At 45.5% G+C, this 21,716-nt stretch overlaps 4 protein-coding genes across 7 annotated transcripts; 2 read left to right on the top strand and 2 right to left on the bottom strand.

Annotated features, from left to right (window-relative positions):
• Positions 1 to 67: 67 nt before the first annotated feature.
• On the bottom strand, positions 68 to 5,127 carry LOC100838468. Of its 2 annotated transcripts, none has more exons than XM_024459450.1 (7): positions 4,884 to 5,127; positions 2,117 to 3,727; positions 1,765 to 2,034; positions 1,498 to 1,578; positions 882 to 987; positions 693 to 759; positions 68 to 600 (listed from the first exon to the last, which is right to left on the bottom strand). In XM_024459450.1, exons 2-7 carry the CDS (start codon positions 3,662 to 3,664, stop codon positions 573 to 575), a joined length of 2,100 nt encoding a protein of 699 aa, XP_024315218.1. In that variant the 5' UTR covers positions 3,665 to 3,727; positions 4,884 to 5,127; the 3' UTR covers positions 68 to 572. The 2 variants fall into 2 exon arrangements, with proteins under 2 accessions (XP_024315218.1, XP_014755104.1); XM_014899618.2 differs by having other exon boundaries at positions 2,117 to 3,739.
• Positions 5,128 to 5,667: 540 nt separating this feature from the next.
• On the bottom strand, positions 5,668 to 8,619 carry LOC100824580 (vasodilator-stimulated phosphoprotein). The gene is made up of 3 exons (XM_003564995.4): positions 8,392 to 8,619; positions 6,407 to 6,667; positions 5,668 to 6,197 (listed from the first exon to the last, which is right to left on the bottom strand). The coding sequence occupies exons 1-3, from the start codon at positions 8,589 to 8,591 to the stop codon at positions 6,140 to 6,142; spliced, it is 519 nt and encodes a 172-aa protein (XP_003565043.1). The 5' UTR covers positions 8,592 to 8,619; the 3' UTR covers positions 5,668 to 6,139.
• A 1,664-nt stretch (positions 8,620 to 10,283) lies between these two features.
• On the top strand, positions 10,284 to 13,766 carry LOC100824892 (eukaryotic peptide chain release factor subunit 1-2). Its single transcript, XM_003564996.4, has 3 exons — positions 10,284 to 10,458; positions 11,791 to 13,245; positions 13,345 to 13,766. Exon 2 carries the CDS (start codon positions 11,820 to 11,822, stop codon positions 13,128 to 13,130), a length of 1,311 nt encoding a protein of 436 aa, XP_003565044.1. The 5' UTR covers positions 10,284 to 10,458; positions 11,791 to 11,819; the 3' UTR covers positions 13,131 to 13,245; positions 13,345 to 13,766.
• A 278-nt stretch (positions 13,767 to 14,044) lies between these two features.
• On the top strand, positions 14,045 to 18,943 carry LOC100825190 (probable glycerol-3-phosphate dehydrogenase [NAD(+)] 1, cytosolic). Of its 3 annotated transcripts, XM_010234493.3 has the most exons (6): positions 14,048 to 14,350; positions 14,504 to 15,368; positions 16,702 to 16,923; positions 17,483 to 17,730; positions 17,988 to 18,127; positions 18,518 to 18,745. In XM_010234493.3, exons 2-6 carry the CDS (start codon positions 14,732 to 14,734, stop codon positions 18,639 to 18,641), a joined length of 1,371 nt encoding a protein of 456 aa, XP_010232795.1. In that variant the 5' UTR covers positions 14,048 to 14,350; positions 14,504 to 14,731; the 3' UTR covers positions 18,642 to 18,745. The 3 variants fall into 3 exon arrangements, 2 of the variants coding, with proteins under 2 accessions (XP_010232795.1, XP_003565045.1); XR_002963155.1 differs by having other exon boundaries at positions 14,045 to 15,368; positions 17,988 to 18,407; positions 18,518 to 18,660; XM_003564997.4 differs by having other exon boundaries at positions 14,048 to 15,368; positions 18,518 to 18,943.
• Positions 18,944 to 21,716: the final 2,773 nt, after the last annotated feature.

The raw sequence follows: 21,716 nt of genomic DNA on the forward strand, positions 1-21,716 counted from the left end.
AATCTGGGTATATGTTTGCCAGTCAGTATCAGATGGTTACTGTAAATGCATGATAATTGTTGTGTGATGATTAAACTGGTAGAGAAGGATAAGCAAAACGGTGATGCCTACTATTCATACTTGGCGTTGTTCACACTTATTGGACATTTGGATTTTTATGTTCTTATTAGCTAACAATATGGGGGTAAATTCATTGAAACCTGGGTCGAGCCAGTTCAGTTCTGCAGTTTTACAGCAAGTTTATAAAGTGCAACGCAAAAGCCTGATCATACAACTGGCACATGGCTCAGCGAGTGGCACAGAACACAGCCTGGAGATGTTTGGTCGAAGTCTTCGGCTTCTTCAGCGGGGAAGGCTGCGGCAAGAGGTTGCCGATCTCCAGGGGCAAAACGTGTCATCGGAGCGTCGAACGTCACATGGTAGCGCAAATGGGTGGAGTTCAGAGCTGCAACGATACATTCTTGCAGAAAAAAAGAACACTGGATGGGATCACAGCAGAAGCTACAGGAAGAAATTGACGATATTAGTGCTTGTTGTCTTGCAAGTTAGCTCGCTGGATTCCCGCAGAAAGTTCACATTTTATCGCGGAAAAGGCGATATCTGCAGTGCAAAGGAAACATTCATTTGGCACAGCAGATCATATTGTTTGTAGAATAACATTATACTAGGATCTGAAGAGAGCAGACACATACCTTTCGAACTCTAGCTTCTGGGCAACAATTCCATTCAGCAAAACCTCCGAGTCAAATATTCCCAAACCTGCAACGATGGCGAAGAATGGGCAGAATCTGCCCGTAAATTCCATAGAAGAAGAAACTGAAAGCCCCAGACAAAGAACTTTATGGACAGAAGATATGTAGTGCTAGTGTACTAGTACATACCATTCTTAATGAAAGGTAAACAGATGTTGTGGTCTTGTTCACAAGAGATTACAAAGGCTCCTCCAAAATTCTTATTCTTCATAAACGCTGTGAACCTCTCCAATGGCTGACAAACAAACAAACAAAACGTTATCAGCATGGAAGCAAGTTAAGAAAATTCAAAGCAATGTATCGAATAAATGACAGTTGAAAGAACAATTGTTCAATTTCTGGCAAAACAAGTGCACACTAAGAAGTTGAGAAAATAGAAAAAAAAGGTCACTAGAAAACTAGATACAGGTACATCCTAGCCATGCTAGGGCTCCACTTTGGCTCCACATACTTCCATACCTTACAAGTTCCTTTTGGGTCTGCATTGCAATCACAAGGTCTCCCAATTCAGGGTGCACTTTACAGTTTACAAAAGAACATGTAACTCGAAACTGGCATTGCCATTAAAATACACTCGACACTTAAACAATTCAGCAGATCCATAAACAAGTATCTATATTCAGAACGTCAATGCAACAAAGGTATACTGCCAAGAGCAAGGGGATGGGGATCTTCTCTAATAAAAGAAAATGGACATCTGTATGGATACTGGATAGAGATAGGAATAGGATAGCCAATTGCATACCTTGCCACGAGCCGCCAGTACTAAACTTTTCAGAAGCTCCTTGGTAGGCTTAGCATTTGGCGTGATTAGTACTCTTATACCCTAGAATGAATTTTAGAGACTCGGTAAATATGAAGATATCACAAAAATTATACGGAGTAATAAATTTGCCAAGACAATATTACTACGAAAGTTAAGAGATCACGTCAAGATTATATAATTCTCCTCTGACACTATTTGTTGTCTCATTTTAATTTATTTTTAACTGCTAACAAATTAGACACTAACCTCTAACAATGGCTTTTTGCAGGCTTGGCTTAGTGAGGCAGGCATGCTGAAGCCTAGCTCCTTTTCCTTCTTTGCATCCCTCATAATGTATTTTTTCTCATCAATGAAGCATCTTGCTTCTCCACAGCATTCAAGCCATGATGGTGTGACTACAGGTATGCCCATGGCTATTGCTTCTAGCATGTTCCTTGTACGAGCAAACTTTTCAGCAACAAAGTGTGTAGCCTCTGAAATAGTAGTTGCCACTGGTAATCCAAAGTGTATCAATATCTGCCAGTAGTTGAAAAGTGAGAAACATTGAGATATCTTCAATTACTTGTGTTTAGTATGTGCAAATGAAAAATGAAACTACCTTTGTTTGTTCTTTAATGGTTTTGCTGTCCATGCTTTGGCTGAATAGAACACGGACTGTGGACATATGTCTCTTTCTTCGCCTGCTTGATTGCAAAACTGGAGATACTTCATTACTAAATAGACTAGCAAGCTCTCTGGAGCCTGCTGATTTTGTCAGTCCTCTTTCCATTGGCTTCTTGGTTGTATGTGTCCTAGATTGGGGCTCTGTACTATTTAGCTTTCTCAGTGGTACTCTACTCTTGAAGCTAGAATCATTGTCTTTCTGTTCAGATGTGGATTGTTTTACCAGTCTGGTGCTAAATGTTCCTTCAGGCTGACTGGAATGCGAAGTTTTCTGAATTCCTCGGACCTTGCTACGGGTTGTAATTCCAACAGAAGCATCAGCAGAGTTAGCATCTGATACAGATGCTTCATGAATAGCTAAAGAAGACTTGCGGGACATGTTTGTGCCTTTTATGGTACCAGGATCGAATATGCATACTGTTTTTGCTGCTGGCAATTCTGTTACTCCTGTAGTTTTGGCTCTGACTGTAGTTGATCTGGTAGCTTTATAGAACTCAACTTTCGAACTTCCCGAGGTAAGCATACAGGTTCTCTTTCTTTTAGGATGGATTACAGCATCTTTACCTAGTAAACGAGTATTTGGGTCATCTGGATCAGATCCCATGATTACTTCTGACACCTCATCATTTGTGACTCCTAAAACCCCACTGTCCATGCTTCTTTTTGCTTTCCTTGTCATCTGATTTGTATTCTTCATAGTTTTTGACTTACTGGGACAATTTGCCAAAGGGATTGAACTTCCACCATTTGGTCTTTCTATGCCATCTACCTTGAGTTGATTAAATTGTGTTATCATCCCCCCTGAGCTCTGAGGTAAGCAGGTTAGCTTTTGGTTTTGAATTGGTGAGTTTACTGAACATACCATATCCACTTCAATTTCTTTCCCTAAAGAACTTTCCAGGTGATCACTCTCCCTGACATCATAACTGACAGTTGCATTGCACAATGCTTCCATCGCTTCAGCTGCCATTTGAGTATTTGGCCCAACATCATATGCTTCATATAAATCATTGGCAGCAACAGCTGTTTCTGGTTTCTTCAGATAGATCGAGCCCGAGTCCTCATCAATACACTCTAGCATGGCCCCAGCCCTGGTACCTGATCCATAGCCACCGCATCTCTGGTAGTCCAAATACGAAATTCCGTTTTTTACATGAACTCTTGGATTTTCTCTGGAGATGTTACTGATAATGCCATCATCGTGATTGGGAGTATCATACCAGTCAAAAACACCTTCCTTCTCTACTGGGCAACTGCGGTCAGTCCTATTTGCCAAGCACTGGGCTACTTTTGAACCTAAAGTGGAAGCTGACTTTGTCCCACTTATCTGGTCAATGGTTATTGCCTGAGAAGTTTCTATATCATCATCTACTAGCAGCCTATCCACAATATCAATAGCATTGGCCTGTGATGCATCACCTGGCTCCTGCGAATTAAGGTACTCTAACCTTGCACGCTCTCTTGCAGCAGTCATTATGCTCATACTGTAATGGCTGATATAGATAAGCAAGCGCCAATTGAACCTATAACTTGAAACTTGCAGGCCCTGTTACCAACACTATATAAATCATTACCAAAGAGTTGTATTGTTAAAACAGCAAGAGAATGCAACCGGGTGTTGAAATTTTCTCAGATTAAAATGATCAGAATTTTGAAGATACCAATACTACAGCAAAAGACGTGGTTGTTTTTTGCTGTTGTACCAATACTACAGCAAAACTGAATGAGTGGTAAAAACATAGTTAGGATGCGAAAATATCCAATAAATATAGATACACACAAGTGCACACGGAGAGTGTAAGGTCACAACGAATAGTGCAGAGTTGTCTAGGGATATGGAGAATGAAAATAATGCAGGGAATTGCCACAGAATTCCTGCAAAATCTATATTACTTTCCACTATTGAGGGTTAAAAATGTTGGGTTCAGATCACATAGTGCTCACACGTGAGAAAACACAAAGCATATTTTACACTTAAATGGCGGGTTTCAGATATATTTGGCTACCATTAAATTTAATTTCAAATATGCACCATGTGATAAAAAGCTTATCTAGATTGAAATGGAAACCAGTTGCATGCGTACCAGTATCATTTCCTCTAAATTACAGGAGCCACTTATTCTCTACTAGGTAGATTAGAAGTCACAAGCATAACAGCTAGCAAATAAGACTAGCATCTACTAGCCTTAAACCTCAACTAGACGGTAATTAATAAAAAAAAAGCATCACACCTTTTTAGCAACCTGAAAATCAGTGAAATGAGATTTCTCAACAACAGCCTACAAGTGCATGCATGACACGCAGCTCAACCTTACTTACACACCATAGCAGATTTCACCATGAGCATGAATCCATAACCAACACAATATGTTGCCTAATTAACCGTTTCTGCGTATTTTCACCAGGGTTTCTCGGCAATACAATCTGTATTCAGCGACGGCCAACCGAACAGGGGATGCCCTGGCCGCAGCAGGGGGGCTACCTCACACATCAGTAACCCAATGGCCGAACAAGCGGACGGGGTTGAGACGAAACGGGGTACGTGGAACGGGAACGGCGGCGATCGCGCGCGCGAGTGTGCAGGGATGGGGGGTTGGGCGCCCGCGGAGGAGGGGCAGGGCACACCAGCAGCTCCGCATTCGGTCGGATTCGGTTAGATCAGGATTCAGTTGAGGGGGGAGGGAGGAAGAGAGGGTACGTACCGGGGTTGGACGGGACGGCAGCCGGATTTTGAAAGCAGAGATACAGTACTCCACCCACCTCGTGGCGCTAATCCGCCATGAATCGGAGCCGGCGGTGGAGCATCCGATGCGGCTTGCGGGATGCCGGCGAGCGTTTAGGGCTTTGGGGCGCGGTAGGGATGGGATGGATGGGGAAACGGGAGAGGGAGAGAGAGAAGGCGGGAGTGAGAGGGAAGAGGGAAGGGAAGCGCGGGGAAGTGTGCAGGAGAAGCCAAGCGCTGTGCCGCTCTTCACTTCTTCAGTCTCTCTCTGTATTTTTTAATTCTTTGGAGGGAAAACGGATTTGCTGAAATCTTTTGGAGCGAAAATAATCACTGCTCTTTTGAAATAATTATTTTTCAGAACATATGTGTACATATTTTTATTAGCCCTTCAAAAATTATCCTGGTGAGGTCAAAAGATAGTGATCTTCGAAAGTACCGTAGTCCGTACGTGAATTTTGAACAACCAAGCTCCTGTGCTCCTTTTGTTTTCGCGAGAGTACATGGGAGATGCACGCAACTCATGGCCTGTTTCGTAAGCTGTCCTCCCCCAGCTTCTTGGAGAAGTCGCCACTTATTTGATTAGGTTACCAAACTAGTTTATCTAAACTATTTTAGAAATCTAGCTAAACTTGTGATAGGTGAGAGCAGTTTTCTAGAGAAACCGAAAAGAATGCATCCTCAATCTCTCTCTCTCAAACATCTCGCACGTACGTGTTAATATTACAAGTGCATAAGCAGATTTTGAGTGTTAAAAGACAAGCTGTTAACCTTACACACAAAAGTTAACCTATGCTCAAACACGGTTCAAAAGGCATGCGGAACATGGGCCGCAGATGAATGAACAGATGTGCTATTGCAACACTTGCCCGTAGAATTGCAAGGTAACTCTCCCCATAATCCATTCACTCACACCAGCCAAAAGATAAAACAACACATCTAGCTTTTGCAACCTTACAGAGTTGACGGCATCTAACTGTCCTAACAGGCTTTACATGCTCTCAGTAACAGGTAGAGTACCATCGTTGCAGAGTAATAACACAGGTGAACACCAAAGAAATAGGACCAAACAAATGCCAGAAACAAGAACACTTCCTATCTCTTATGGCAACCCTCCTCTCAGACTCTCTAGGTTGCAACAAACATCATCTGTTAAACAGTGCCGCGGCCCACCTACGGGCGACAATCGATGTGACGCTCAAATTCAGATGGAGGTTAAGAAAGTGGTACTAAATGCTAATCTTTGCGTCTTGCCACAAACAGTTTTCCCATATCTTCAGTGACAACGTTACTCCTGTGAAACCAAAAAAAGGGAAAACAATATTCAGGGACAACAAATACATAATGTGGAAGAACTTTTCTCAGCATAATAGATGAAAACACTTTCCTATTTGCCTTACTCCACTCGAACAATTTGATTGAAAAAACAACTTTCGAGAAGCAACTAAACAAGTTATATACATGCCACAACATCTTTTGAAGTATCTGGAAATTATGACTAACCTTCCGCTAAGCTGTGGTGGAACTAATGTTCTTGCAGCATTCCTGGCACCATGAGATTGTGATGACTGAGCCCTTGGAAATTTACTCCGTGGATCTTGAATAGCAGATCCATTTGATTCTCTTTTCCTTGAAGAGCTGCCCACCATAACAGCAGAACCTCTAGAGGGAAGAGAAGGGGAGCCAAAAAGATCAGCAACATCTGGTAGGTCAAATGATGGTGTGGGCAGGGAGGTGTTGCTTGAATTAGTTGATGCTACATTCCTGGACAAACAACAGAAAATCAAGTTAAGAACTCTGTGATACCATGCCAGAACGTTTAGAGGGAAGAGAAAGTAAGGAACATGAAATTAGACCAGGCAGCAAATGAAATGTACATGTGAGACAATCCACAAATATGACATGTGAGTATCAAGTATGTGACCCGATCAACTCAACATGGACATGGTACAAATTACCTGAAAAAATATCAGCTGCACCACATGAAATGGCTAGGAAGTAGCTGACTGACTTTTATGAATTAAGTACAAGCACGCAAGTAGAGCTGGTATTGGACTTCGACAATCCATTGGATTATGGACTTATTCTTTCTTGGACTTCGTTGGATTGGATTTAACTGGATGGTGTCATGGTGGACATAAACTGGATCACACCCAACATAACATTGGACAGATGGACTGTACCCAAGGAAGGTGTATATACTACAGAACCAGAATATCCTTTCCCAGGTCCCAGCAGCCACATGCGAACCTTCCTGTTGCCCCTCTCGACACGCTGCTACTGCTGGCCAGCAGCGACGGTATGGCATCATCCGCCATCACCTACCCTATGGCTTTACCTTCTCCCATCTCTTTTTTCTCCAGATCCGGGCGATGGCATGGAGGCTAGAAGAGAATGCCAATCACGGCAGAGCTGCTCGAAGCTTTCATCGCGTTATTCCTGCCGGTGTACATGGTGCTCGCCTGTGGCAAGAGGCTTGAGTTGGATATTTGGACAGGCCTTGGACTCCAAGTACAATGGATTGGACTGGATTGGATACTTAAGAGATAGGTTTGATTTTATAATGGGCGTGGACTTCTTTTGGTTGGATATGAATTGGACTTCTGTTAAATTGGATTTGGACATCTACCCATTGCCACCTCTATGTGCAAGTGGCATGGCATAGATCACAAGAATAGAAAGTTACAAATAAACAGCCTACCTAATTGAAACCTGCAAATAATTAACAAACTCACAGACATTCTGAAAGAAAGAAAAACTGTACATTAACAGAAAATGTCCCTGTGCATGATCTTTCACAGGGGACAATTTTGAAGAACCAACTGCAGTTTGTCAAACCATGACTCGTGTTAACAAAAGTTCAGGCACTACCACAACAGAGGAGCCCAAAAGGCATTTGTTCAAATGAATCATTGCTTGACAAATTCAAGCAATTTTAGTTGTAAGTAGAGCCGGTCAACTGTGAGGGAAGCACACGTCAAACAAATTGATGAGTTGTGCTACTCATGATTGCTTTCTAAAAGTACCAACATCACCATTTTTGGCACCATATATCACTCTATCAGCATTGGGATTTGCAACTTGCTATAAAGGCAAACGCTAAATTAGAAGAACACAGAGCTCTCCTCTGGGTTCTGAGGCTTACATGATCCCCACCAATAGAACAAGTGAACCCAGCCTGAGCGAACCAGTTCTCATTTCGAACGTGACATTCATATCGTTGCACATAGTACAAACTAATTACAGCCATCGACTTGTGTTGTTGCATGATTTTCTACTATGGTACAGTGTTTCGATTCCCAGTAGCTTAAGCTCTAGCATATCCGCATAGTTCTACCCCAGCGGTGAAATCAACAGCACCAATATGCCTAAATCTAGTAGACGCAGACAAGAGCTCCCGTAAGTGAAAGCCCAGATCAAGAGTCTCCCCACCAATTTCCCTTTCCGGCGGACGAAACCCTAGGAAGACAGACAGCACGGGGGCTTACCGGTTGGATGCAGGCGGCGGCGGCGGCGGCGCAGGAGGCTGAGGAGCGGCGCGCACGGACGGAGAAGGTGACGGAGGCCTCGGATGCGGCCCTAGGGTGGCCGAGAGGTGGGGAGGAGGGGCTGGACCGGCGGCGGCGGCGGCGGGGGGCTCGCCGGCGTCTTCCTCGTCTGAGGAGGCGTCGTAGGCGACAAGCGACATCGGGTTTGGGTAATGGATCCGTGGGTTTGGTTCCTCTTTTGGACCGTCTGCGTCTGATGCTGTCTGGTTTACATGTGGGCCTACTGGTCTCTGGAAACGGGCCCGGATGTATTCGTTCGGCCCGAGTGTTTGCTTCTTTCTTCGATTTCGAGCCTGACCAGATTTTTTTTTTTTTATGAAACAGACCAGATCTTCTTGTCTTGTTAAAAAAAAATCAAGGAACTAAATATGAACTGTATTTGTTTCCTTTTTTTGCTGGAGTATCTGTTTCCAGTTCTGTGATTTGCTTTCATCTAAAAAAGAATCTGGAATTGTTTTCTCAGACAACTCATTATTCAACGCAGACAAGATGCTAGGTCCAACTGATACGTATTACACACCTCAAGCATCCGTTAAGGCATATAAACTACCGAAAGATACAAATATTCTATCGAGAAATGCTTCTTGGCAAGCAGGGAATCATGCTAATCGTCCTTGGGGTCAAAACAAACGGCCGTTCTTTCCCGCGTGAGATGCACGCGTAAACAAAGAACATGTACATTGAAAGGGAGATTCGGCAGCATCGAGTTCGAGCGCATATGAAGCTACAAGAATAAAATACTCCACACCCTCCGATCAATAAAAAATGTCGCCTACTTGGTACAAAATTTGTACTAACTTAGTACAAAATGGGTGATATTTTTTATGTATTTGAGGGAATGCATAATTTTTTAGAACATTGAGCGTTTTTTAATGGAAAATGATGAAAGAGCCCATTGCTTCGAAAAACATAAAATTAGAGTACTACTACTCATTTCTCCTTATTTTTCAAGCCATATTAGCTTTAACACAGGTATGAATCAAGATTCTTTACAAGAAGGGCACACCCATATATTAAACCAACACTAACCATTTAAAAAGAAAAGGAAGACCACACACAAATCTTTGGGGGAAACAATGTTTGTCATCCTCTTCCTCTGCACTAACCGGTGACGCGTCGTGAGAGAAGTTTGATGTTTTCTTTGGAGAGACAGAAAAATGTTGTTGATGCAACAATCAAAAAATCGTAGGGTAGGACAAAAAACGCCAGTGATAGTGATATGAGAGATAGATTGCCATCTTGAAGAAGGAGACGAGGAAGAGGGCTGGATGGCCAGCTCATATCCGGCCAGACAGGTCTAAAGAGACCTAACTAAGGACAGAGCCGAAGCATGGGGGCACTGGTGCCACTTGAGCTAAATACACATACAGATTTTTAAAAATTTGTAATGTCCAAAGCTTCAACCTTTTGAGAACCAACAAGAGCATGATACCGGAACATAAATTTTAAATGTCTCGTCGCGAATTGTAAAGGAAAATCCCATGTTCTTCCGATAGAGTACTCCCTCCGTCCTATAGTAAGTGCTGAAATATTACATGTATATAGTCGTTTTTTAGTTATAAAAACATGCATATTTGAAAAAATTGTCAATTTTTTCTGTCGTCCTTGACCGAATTTTTTTAGTTGCTCAAACGTGCAAATCAAGAAACCGCGGAGAGACCAAACTCTTCCAAGATTTAACGTCTTCACGATCCAACCTATACAGCCACCCTCGATTATCTACCGTCCGATCCAGAATCTTGCAGCCCTCTCAGCGGTCGGATCCTCGGGCTGTTCCAGGATTTCTCGAAGCCGCGGCCGCATAGTCCGGGGAGGCTTCGGAGCCGTCGGGGGTTCTCCTCCCCTGAGTCCACACGGTTCCATATAAAGCACCCCGGTTTTGCTCCTGCCCCCTCTCTCAGGATTCGAAACCAGCCGAGATTTCTCTCGCCGCGTAAGCCAAACCCTAGGCGTCCCACCCTCGACCTCCTTCCCTCCAGCCGCCGGCGCGGGCTCTCGCGAAGGAAGGTAATCGCCCTCCGCAATTCTCCCCCTTTCCTCTTTATTCATAGTTCGATTATGATGTGCTGATCCGATCGGGGCTAGCGCCCGCGTCTCGCGTCGTCGATCGGGTCTGTCGTGGTGTTTGATCTGATCGGGGTTTCGCGGAGAGGGTACCGGTTTCCTCCGGGGCGGATCCGCCGCCGGCGCAGGGGATCGCGTGTAGCCGCGCTGTTCGGCGAGCCCCTGGAATAGTTTACCTTACTTTTTCTGGGTTTTGGGAATTTCGTGTAGATGTGTTTTGCTTCGATCGATGTCGATTTTGCGGGAAGGATTAGATCAGTTAGCATTGTTCCTCTGTAAATTGTCGATGTGGTATTGTGGATGATTACAAATTTGTTTAGATGATGCCTGTCTCATGTTTGGGTTTTGGGAGTAATGTTTTCCATCCTGTATCACCCCTTCGTTGCGTACGTATAGCAGTTTAGTGTGCATAGGTGTCAAATTTATTTGTAAATTTGGGCGCGGAAGTTCGGTGAGGAGTATTGAGGTGTCCGATTTGCATCAGGCTTCAGCGCACTACTGCTTGCATCCGATGGGGATTGTTTTTTGTCCCGTAGTCCAGAATCATTTACTCGTGGTGTCGTTATGTGTACATATGGTATGGTAGTTACTAATAGCTATTAGGCGTGGGTCGCAAGGATCGCACGATCTTTATATGTGCATCTCTTGTAGTGCATTTGAAGGATGCCTCCTAATGATATAAGGATTGTCAACTCTGCTGCACTTTCTTAAACGCAGTTCTACAGTTTTTTAGTTTGTGGTTGGTAGCTGTAAAATATGTTGGGTCTGTTTTCTCTTTTAATTTGTTCTATCTTCAACTGTTTTATGGACCAATATTCTTAGCCTCTGCTTTTATATGGTATGGCAATTGATCTTATAGAAGTCTGTTTGCGCTGCGTCTTATTTGTTGAAGATGATTCTGTATCCCATACCTTTATAACACTTGCATGTCTTTGTTTGAAAGGTTCTTAGTATTCTGTCATGTTTTCTTTGATTAATAGTGGTCCTTTGAGATAACTTATTTGCTGTAAGCTTTATATTTCTTACCTGATATATCATTGAATCTTCTTTGACATGGTAGCAGTTCCTATCTGAAATTTATACCCATTAACTTATTTGGCATCTACTTTTTACTTTCATGACTGCATGTTTATATTCCTTCTTTTATGGACGAAGTTGCATCTCCATTTATATGATGTTATAATTTGTTCTCGTTTCTGCTCCTGGATAATATGTTACCCAGCTTTCTAGGCAACTCCAGTTAACTTATACATATACTGGATTTTAATCTTGCAGGTGAAGGTAGAGGTGGGAACACAACCAAGATGGCAGACGGTCATGAAACTGACAAGAACATTGAGATCTGGAAGGTCAAGAAGCTGATTAAAGCACTTGATGCTGCCCGTGGAAATGGGACAAGCATGATTTCATTGATCATGCCTCCTCGTGATCAGGTGTCTCGAGTCACCAAGATGTTGGGTGATGAATATGGAACTGCTTCTAACATCAAGAGCAGGGTCAATAGGCAATCTGTCCTGGCTGCTATTACCTCTGCCCAACAGAGGCTGAAGCTGTACAATCGAGTACCACCCAATGGATTGGTACTTTACACAGGAACCATTGTCACTGATGAGGGCAAAGAAAAGAAAGTCACCTTTGACTTTGAGCCATTCCGACCAATTAATGCTTCCCTGTATCTCTGTGACAACAAGTTCCACACTGAAGCACTGAATGAGCTGCTTGAATCTGATGATAAGTTTGGCTTCATCGTCATGGATGGTAACGGGACACTTTTTGGAACGCTGAGTGGCAACACAAGAGAGGTTCTTCACAAGTTCTCTGTTGATCTCCCAAAGAAGCACGGGCGAGGAGGGCAGTCAGCACTTCGCTTTGCCCGCCTGCGCATGGAGAAACGTCATAACTATGTGCGCAAAACAGCTGAGCTAGCAACACAGTTCTTCATCAATCCTGCCACTAGCCAGCCAAATGTTTCTGGACTCATTCTTGCTGGTTCTGCTGACTTCAAGACTGAGTTGGGTCAATCTGACATGTTTGATCAGCGTTTGGCAGCTAAGATACTCAAGGTGGTTGATGTCTCTTATGGTGGAGAAAATGGTTTCAACCAGGCAATTGAGATATCTGCTGAAGTCCTTTCAAATGTCAAGTTCATCCAAGAAAAGAAGTTGATTGGGAAATACTTTGAGGAGATAAGCCAAGACACTGGGAAGTATGTTTTTGGTGTGGATGACACCATGGCAGCACTTGAAATGGGTGCAGTTGAGACACTGATTGTGTGGGAAAATCTTGATATCAATCGGTATATTTTGAAGAATTCTGCAACCGGAGAAACTATGGTAAAGCACTTCAACAAGGCACAGGAGGCAGATCAGAGTAACTTCAAGGATAAGGCGACATCTGCAGAGTTGGAAGTAGTGGAGAAGGCCTTGTTACTGGAGTGGTTTGCTGAAAATTATTGGCAATTTGGTTGCATGCTGGAATTTATCACAAACAAGTCACAGGAAGGATCTCAGTTCTGCAGGGGCTTTGGTGGCATAGGAGGGATCCTTCGCTACCAGGTTGAGGTGAATGCGTACGAAGACCTGTCTGATGAGGAGAATGACGACGACTTTGAATAGCAATCAATTGAAACTCCAGTGAATCCGGTCCAGGAGGAGCCTGTGCTGGCCCGGAACCGGGACGCTCCGCGACAGGAGGCCGAGACATCCGCAAGCTCGTCGAGGAAAACTAAAGGTTTGTGCTGAATCCACGCAAGCTTCTCTTGACCTCTCTTATAAAAGAATTCCTTGTATCTTCCCTTTCTGACATTTGAATTCGATTTTCTGCCTTCAGGTGCATGACTAGAAGACTCAAGAAACGGTGATCACCATGATGATGATGTGATGGAAGCATGGATAAGGGAAGTCTTCTCAGCGTAAGGAGGAGGAAGTTTGCATCTGGTCTATCAGAAGTCAGAAGACTATCGTATTTATTTAGTACCGTCGCTATTGATAACAATAGCTGTAAGCTATTAAGCGTCTCTTGAGTGAGTCTTGAACTAGTCCGTTTTGAGTCTGTAAGTTAGTGTCGCTGCAGCTGCAGCTCTACTTTATATTTCTGAACCTAAGTTGTGATCATGCTACGGCTACATTTGGGTGTGACGCAACTCTGTCAGTGCGGTCACTATACTTGGACCTACTTGGACCAAATCTATTGTGTTTTCTCTACATGTGTCGTTGATCATATTCGTGCCCATCTGGCCTTTTATTTGCTTTTACCATTGTGCTTTTGTATATGCGAGTATATTCAGCCATGAGCAGAGCATGCTGGTGCAGTTCGGTCCCTCATGTCCGGCCGGTGCTTGCAGCTTAGAGTGTTGTATTTTTGTTGTCGAGGCTCTGTAAACAAGTGTGCCGATGCCAATTCGATCTCACGTTTGATTTGGATGCTTTACCACGGCTTCAATCAACATTAAAAGTATTAGGAATATAACCCCGTCAACTGTTAACCCGAGGGCGGTTTAAGTTTAGTCTGTCGCGTCCAGTCGATCGTCGTCTCCCCGGAAAAGGCAATAGAGAAAGCACGAGCAGCTCGGGAAGGAGCGAGCGGGCGGCAACACCTTCCTCTTCCTCCCCCACTCATTTAATGGCGGCCACAGCTTGGTTGGCGCCATCGTCTACCTCCATCAATGCCTCCATCCACCTCCCCCATCTCGTACAGTCCTACTTAACACAAGCCCCCGCGGTCGGGGCCGTTGCATCCATGACCCATCCACCCACCGCCACCTCCACCTCATCACTTATCCACCCCCGGCCTCACCGCCAGGCCAGCTCCGCCTCCGCGGCTCTCGAGCTGGACGGTGGGTGGACACGTTTAAGGCCGCGGCTTTGCCGTTGCTCTGCTTTTGCTTTACCCGCTTCGATCGATCTGCTTTACTCTTATCCTTGCTCCTCTGAGCGCGGGGTTCTCGGTGTTGCGTTTGATTTCGCGTTCCACGGTTCTGTGGTTGTAGGTGGTGGTGGATGACCAGCTCTCGGAATTCCTCCGGCGGGATTGGGGTCTTGTTAGGTTCGTGTTTGGTGAGCGATTTTCGCGCGTTGTTGGGTGACGCGAGCGTCGGGCCTTAAGGTGTTCGACTAATTGCCGAGGAGAGCAGAGCACACACAAACATTTTTCAGCATTTTTTTGGTTCGCCGCTGGATTTATTTCCCTATTGCCTATTGGTTTGCGTGAGGGGGAGATGGTGGGGAGCGTGCACGTCAATGGATCGCTGAACGGCGCCAATGGCACCGAGGAGCGGCTGGACGAGCTGCGGCGGCTGCTCGGCAAGTCCGAGGGCGACTTGCTGAAGATCGTCAGCGTTGGCGCCGGCGCCTGGGGCAGCGTCTTTGCTGCTCTTCTGCAGGACGCCTATGGCCATTTCAGGGAGAAGGTGCAGATACGGGTCTGGCGCCGGCCGGGGCGGGCGGTCGACCGGTCCACCGCGGAGCATCTCTTCGAGGTGATCAACTCGAGGGAGGACGTGCTGAGGCGCCTGATCCGCCGGTGCGCCTACTTGAAGTACGTCGAGGCGCGGCTTGGGGACCGGACCTTGTACGCCGATGAGATTTTGAGGGATGGGCTGTGTTTGAACATGGTCGACACGCCACTGTGCCCGTTGAAGGTGGTCACTAACCTGCAGGAAGCTGTCTGGGATGCTGACATTGTGGTGAATGGGCTGCCTTCCACCGAGACACGGGAGGTGTTCGAGGAGATCAGCAAGTATTGGAAGGAGCGGATCGCTGTCCCGGTGATCATTTCCCTTGCAAAGGGGATAGAAGCCTCCTTGGGCCCAATTCCTCGTATCGTCACGCCTACACAGATGATCAGTTCGGCAAGTAAGCATCTCTTCTTGTACTGTGCTTTTGCTCACATATATTCTCACTATATTGAATAATGTAATGTAATCATTTGGTATCCTCGAGGGAGATGAAATGGAATTGGTTAGAGAATGATGTGAAGCCTAGGACACGATTGGCTGTTTGGTCAATCAAGTGTTGGCATTGGTTATTTTCTTGTGCAATGATTGCATAACATACTGTTTGCTGAGAGAGGAAAAAAATAGATCTCAATGAAAGCTTTCTAAAAAGTAATTCCGGTAGAAAGAAAAGTGACTTTAAGGCTTGATATTGTATTGTGCAATGTCTGACATTTTTGTCTGCAGTTCATGGCAATAATTTCACTACATGACATTCCGTGTTGCATTATGGTCTGATTAGTGTCGGTTTACAGTTAGGGAGCAAATACATATTTAATACTTCTCTGTTGCCATGGCCCTGCACAACTAAGGCAGTTAGCACTGCACAGCGACTCTGGATATGTGCCAACCTTCATTTTACTCAATCACATCGGGTGCCAAGTTACATTTGAAGTTTTGCTTGTGGTGAAAACTGAATTATGGCATGCCTGTAAATTTAATGAATGACTGCGACATTTGTTTTGCAATCACCCTTCATGGTGCACTTAGGCAACCAATTCCAGTTTGGGCAAAAAAGGTAAATCAACATAACAAAAATCATTAGTTAGTATTTTAATACCCTTTGAAATTTCACTATAAGAAAAAGAAAAGTTTTAGGTGGGCATTAGTATTTATTTTCTCCTATTTTTTTTATTTTCCTTCTAATTTATCATTTGTCAGCCTTTATCCTTTTTACTCTTCACATGGGATGAATTTGAAATTCAAATTGGTTTCACAAAAAGTAGGGTAAATTGAGAAGAACTTCTAGGATTTTGGAGACTTTCATGTTAATTTGGTAACTAAACCAACATTGATAGCATGAGTACACCAAGGGTGATTTCATAGCATATACTGTATATGTTACAACAACAACATGCGCGTATCTTTTGATTTTGTGCAAATATGTTTGATCTTGACCTGAGTCATATAATTAATTTATGGCCGTTAGCATAGTGACCTCTTGGGCAAACACCACCGACTGTTTATTTCACTCAATCACATCATGTAGCCTGTTCCATTTTAGAGCTACATGAAAACACAATGTGCCATGTCAATGACATGGTGCACATCTTCTAACTTGCCTGACAGATGTTTTGGTGCTGACATCTACCCATCTTGCTCATGTAACTAAATTTTGTTGTCTTGTCCGAGTTCACTCTTTGACTTATTTATCCAAATTGCACCAGATCTAATTGTTTAGAAATGAATTGCAGCTGGAGTTCCAACTGAGAATATACTCTATCTTGGAGGCCCAAACATTGCCTCGGAAATTTATAACAAAGAATATGCAAATGCTCGAATCTGTGGATCCAACAAGTGGAGGAAACCGCTTGCTAAGTTTTTGAGGCAACCGCATTTCATTGTGTGGGATAACAGTGACCTTATCACTCATGAGGTGATGGGTGGCCTGAAGAACGTATACGCTATTGGCGCCGGTAAGTGTCTCCATTTTTTTCTTCCAAATATTAGATATTAACTAGCTTCATAACACTAAATTTAGTTCACTGAAACGAGGACGATTTCCTATTGTATCTGTTGTTTTGGCTTTTATGGTCGTAGTGACTTTCAACTATCCAAGCAAGCATGGATAACTTGATCTGTTTAATGCTCAACATGATCTCTTGCCTCATTAGCGTATGGGCCAGCCACATTGAAATCTGAGGGTGCAACCTAGTTTTCTCAAATCTATTTACTTACTCTCTTTTTTGCAGGGCAAATCTTTTTACTTACCCTTTGATTTTATACACAAAACCATAAAGACTATTTAAACTGAGAAGCTTCATGACAATTTAAACACTTGTTTCCCTATTTTGCCAGGATACTCATTTGGTGTTTATTTATTTGTGTTCTGTGTAAATATACAGAACCTTTTGTTCTGTGTAAATTTGCGACAGAAGAAACCTTTCGTTCTTGCCTACGGGATCGCCTGGTTAATTTCTTCTGTAACTATGTTATCTTTCCATCTTAACCATAACCTTTTGTTCTCTGTTTCAGGAATGGTGGCAGCTTTAACAAACGAAAGTGCAACAAGCAAATCTGTGTATTTTGCTCACTGCACATCAGAGATGATATTCATCACTCATCTACTGACAGAACAGCCAGAGAAACTTGCTGGCCCTCTGCTGGCTGATACTTACGTAACCCTCCTAAAAGGTCGCAATGCATGGTACGGGCAAATGCTAGCGAAGGGGGAACTCAGTCCCGATATGGGTGACAGTATCAAGGGAAAGGGGATGATTCAGGTTATCTCATAGCAATGCTCTTTTCTTGTCTTCCAGAAGTTCGTGTGATTGCTGAGCATGTTTTGAATAATAACGAAATGTGAAATCGAAAAAAGATACATTGCCAAAAAAGGCAGAAAAAGAAATCGAGAAAAGATACAAAACCTTTTGGATAGTCTTGTAATAATATATAGTTGCATTTAGCATTTTTGGTTCACTTTTATGTTTTGTCTGTATTACATTGACTGAGTATAGGCTCTTTGCATTTCATTGGACAGGGTATTTCTGCTGTTGGCGCATTTTTTGAGCTGCTCAGTCAACCCAGCTTAAGTGTACAACACCCAGAGGAAAACAAGCAAGTTGCTCCTGCTGAACTGTGCCCAATTCTGAAGAGGCTTTATAGAATCCTAATAAAACGGTTTGTGCTCTGCATTAAAATTATGGATATGGAAATCTGCATACTTTGACTATGTACAGAGTGCAACGTAGTTCAACCGAAAATTCAGCCTCTTCTCTCCTCACCAGTCCACTGCTGCTTCTTGCCAGCCTAACCAGACATCAGCAGAACTGCTAACAAGAGATTGGTATACATGAATTTAATGTAGCTCCAGCAGTCTACGAGCATAGAGCTGACATGCATTCTCGCAGGAGGGCATGTCGTTTCCTTTGCGTACGCAGTGCCAGAGAAATCCTGTTTTGTTAGTACATTCTATTTACATTTTCCATGAACAAATTGGTTATGCCCTTTGATCATAATAAATTGGTATACATTTTTGTCTTATGCAACTCTTCTCTCTGAAATCCGCAGGGAGCTCCCGGTAAGAGACATTCTCCAAGCCCTGAGAGACGAAACGATGAACGACCCTCGTGAAAGGATCGAGATGGCACAAAGTCATGCGTTCTACCGGCCGTCTCTGCTTGGAAAGCCATGACCTTTGTTAGTCCTGTACATGATTAGAATGTAAACAAAAGTTGGGTTGGCTCCAACTCGTGACAACCATTTCCAATTGAGCAAGGCATCTCTGGGTTTCTTCTACTGGCTTTTGTGCTTGGATCCCAGGAGCCTTCCTTAGAGTGGAGGGTTTGTTTGTGCGTAGTACTTCTTAGTAGATTATCATGTTGTACAATAGAGTACCATGTCAATAAAATATTTCCTGGACAACCTGGACAATAAACACGAGACAAGACGGTTACCTCCAGTAGGATGTTACTGGCACCTTGCCGTTTCTGTTTTGCAGAACTGTGTCATACTATTTAAACTCTCGCTGCTAAATTATTTGTTAGCGTTGGAACGAGTTGCAGATGGGCAGTGAGATTCAGTTACTCGTGTTCCTCTGTTTGTTAGCAGTGGAACGAGATGCAGTTATTCGTCTGGTTCTGGTTCTAACAAGAAAATTAAGAAACAAAATCTCTCTGAGCAACCAGGCAAGCACGTTCCGTTTGATCTTGAGCTGTGCGGTTACTGGATTCAAGGAAAAGGGGTTAGACAGTCGACAGACACGTGTCGTATATACTTATACTGATAAAAATATTCAATAAACACTTCTGTTGGGACCAAGACATGATGCACGATTACGAGTCGTCCATTCCACAGTCCACACTCCAAAGCGAGAACGTGGGTTGCCATCGTGCACCCAGCCCGCACGAGTCCGATCACCGGTTGCAAGTGTCAGACCAGGATTTATTCCCTCTGTTGTATCGTGGCGTATCCGTTGCCGACATAGTCCGGTGACTTTGAGAAATATGAGAATCCAGCATGCGTGATTAGTTGCAGGTATGTCTTTCGCACTATGTGTAGGGTTTGTGAGTGTGGTGTGCGTGTGTCAGTGTTAGTGCGTGAGTTCACAGATAGCTGTAGTGTAGCCGAGAGGCCTAAAAAAAAAAGAGTAATCAAGATGCGTTTATTCAGATTAATAAGAGGAGCAAAAATGAACCGTGGGTATTTCCACACGTGCATGCATGCATGGATCAAACTAGCTAACAGTACAACTTCAAATGCTCCATCTGAGTCCTGGCAAGGCATGTCTGCGTTAATATCGTAACTAACACTCATATGTGCGAATAACACCTCCTAATTAACGCTGTAAAAAAAAACACCTCCTAACTAACACTTGAGATACTGGCAACCATGCATACATCTATCCCAACAATCAAAGAACATTACTACCAAATGCATGCTATGGATCATTGCTTCTTGTCGTCGACGGGGGGCTCCTGTTGCTGCGCTTGCGCCTTGCCGATATCCACCCCGAAAAGCCTCACGACGCGCTCGACTACTGGCGCCGCCGCCGCTTGCTGCTGCGCCGGATCCTGCTTATTCTTCTTCTTGGGCACGATGGGCGTGCCCTTGTAGTGCCTCCGCTTGTGGCCCCCGAGCTGCTGGCCCTGGGCGTACACCATGCCGCACTGGTCGCACGCGTGCATCTTGGCCGGCTTCGCCGCAGCGCCCCCGTGGCACGCCATGGCGCCCTCGCCGGCGCCGGCAGCGAGGGATTCCTGCCTGAGGCGCTTGTTCCTGTGGCCCGCCGCGTGGCCGCCCAGCCCCTGGTGCGTCGGGTACCACTTGTCGCACCCTTCCTCCTTGCACGGGAAGTACCCCGGCCGCTGCTGGTTGTTATTGCTGTTGTTGTTCCCTGCAGGTGGGTGTTGCTGTTGCTGTCCGCCGGCCGGGGAGACGACGACGGCTAATTGCTGTTCTGCTTGTGCAGCGGAGGGCAGCGGCATGGGCGCCATGGCTTCTTCTTGCGGTTTGGGTTCAGGCGCAGCTTCGGTGGCCGACGGCGGGGGAGCGGAGGAGTCTTGTTGCTGTTGAGTATCCATGGGCGAATCGCTCTTGCTCATCTCTTTGATGGCGACGGCGACGGCCACGACGCTCTGCTGATTGGGGCTGCAGGTACTGGTGGTGGTGCTCGCGATCGCGAGCTGTACGGGCTTGGCGCCGTCGTGCTGCACCACGGCGACTGCAACGGCGGGCGCCGGGGCAACGGGGAGGAGCTTGGGCGGCTCCTTCTCCGGGGCCGCGGCGGCGGCGGCGGCAATGGCCATGGAGATGGGGGAGCGATGGTAGTCCACTTGTTGCGCTTGCGCCTCGCGCGCCTTGCTGCCCTTGCCCTTGGTGGCCTGCGCGTGGACCTTGGTGTGGCCGTTCACGGCCTTGATGCTGCCGAACTCCTTCCCGCAGGTGGTGCAGAGGAACTTCTTCCCCGGCGACGGGGCCGGTGCCGCCGCAGGCGCGGCGGCGGCGGAGACGGCGGGACCGTTCCCGGCTCCTTCCATGTCGTCGTCGACGGTCGCGTCCGAGTCGTAGCCGGAGGCCACCGCCGCCGGCGCCGCGTTGATGATCGCGGCCGGGCTGCGGCGGGGGGCGTCCAGAGGGTTGGGCCCGAGGTAGTATCGCACGGCCTCGTCCTCGCTCTCCTCCCCGTCGCTCACCGCGCCGTCCTCGTAGTAGTACGGACCGCGCGGCGGCGCCACCATCTCGTCCTCCTCCCGGCGCGAGGACGACGCGCGATCATCCGCGGAAGAATCTCCCATGGAAAGAAGCAACAGAAAGAGAGCGATCGATCGAGATCAGTAGGGAGGGAAGAAGCGAGCTAGGGTTTAGTCTCGCTCGGATCGCTTTGCTTGTGGGTGGGGAATAGCCGGCTAGGGTTTGCTACGGTTTGCTTGGCTTTGGCGCTTGTGGGTGGGGGAAGCAAGGCACTGGGCTGCCTTATATGGAGACTAGGGAGCGAAGATTTCGTGCGGCGGGGGAGAGTGCGTGAGGGCCAGGATCGATCCCCCGAGAAGCGCGGCGGCAGGTTTAAGAGTGCCACTCGGAGACGGAGGGGCTAGCTGGAGAACAACAGAGAGATAGAGCTAGCTTTGTTTGTTGTGTTTTCTTTCCTTTCAAAGCCGGCGGGAAGGAGATCGGAACGGATACGCGCGATCGAGTTTGTTACGCTCCTCCGGGGTTTAAACGATATTAGCCCGGTAACGGCCCAATCGGTCCGGCCCGGATGACACCA

Source organism: Brachypodium distachyon, chromosome 2 (assembly GCF_000005505.3).
Source record: "Brachypodium distachyon strain Bd21 chromosome 2, Brachypodium_distachyon_v3.0, whole genome shotgun sequence".
NCBI classification, from domain to species: Eukaryota; Viridiplantae; Streptophyta; class Magnoliopsida; order Poales; family Poaceae; genus Brachypodium; species Brachypodium distachyon.

Bases quoted from the DNA above. Each gene is read 5' to 3' on its own strand.
- LOC100838468 (XM_024459450.1), bottom strand. From the start codon at position 3,664: ATGAGCATAATGACTGCTGCAAGAGAGCGTGCAAGGTTAGAGTACCTT. The intron at 2,035-2,116 runs GTAGTTTCATTT...AACTACTGGCAG, and splicing joins CCATTAAAGAACAAACAAAG to ATATTGATACACTTTGGATT. The intron at 1,579-1,764 runs GTTAGTGTCTAA...AATTCATTCTAG, and splicing joins GCAAAAAGCCATTGTTAGAG to GGTATAAGAGTACTAATCAC.
- LOC100824580 (XM_003564995.4), bottom strand. From the start codon at position 8,591: ATGTCGCTTGTCGCCTACGACGCCTCCTCAGACGAGGAAGACGCCGGC. The intron at 6,668-8,391 runs GTAAGCCCCCGT...TTGTTTGTCCAG, and splicing joins CCGCCGCCTGCATCCAACCG to GAATGTAGCATCAACTAATT. The intron at 6,198-6,406 runs GTTAGTCATAAT...TTGGTTTCACAG, and splicing joins CCACCACAGCTTAGCGGAAG to GAGTAACGTTGTCACTGAAG.
- LOC100824892 (XM_003564996.4), top strand. From the start codon at position 11,820: ATGGCAGACGGTCATGAAACTGACAAGAACATTGAGATCTGGAAGGTC.
- LOC100825190 (XM_003564997.4), top strand. From the start codon at position 14,732: ATGGTGGGGAGCGTGCACGTCAATGGATCGCTGAACGGCGCCAATGGC. The intron at 15,369-16,701 runs GTAAGCATCTCT...AATGAATTGCAG, and splicing joins ACAGATGATCAGTTCGGCAA to CTGGAGTTCCAACTGAGAAT. The intron at 16,924-17,482 runs GTAAGTGTCTCC...TCTCTGTTTCAG, and splicing joins CGTATACGCTATTGGCGCCG to GAATGGTGGCAGCTTTAACA.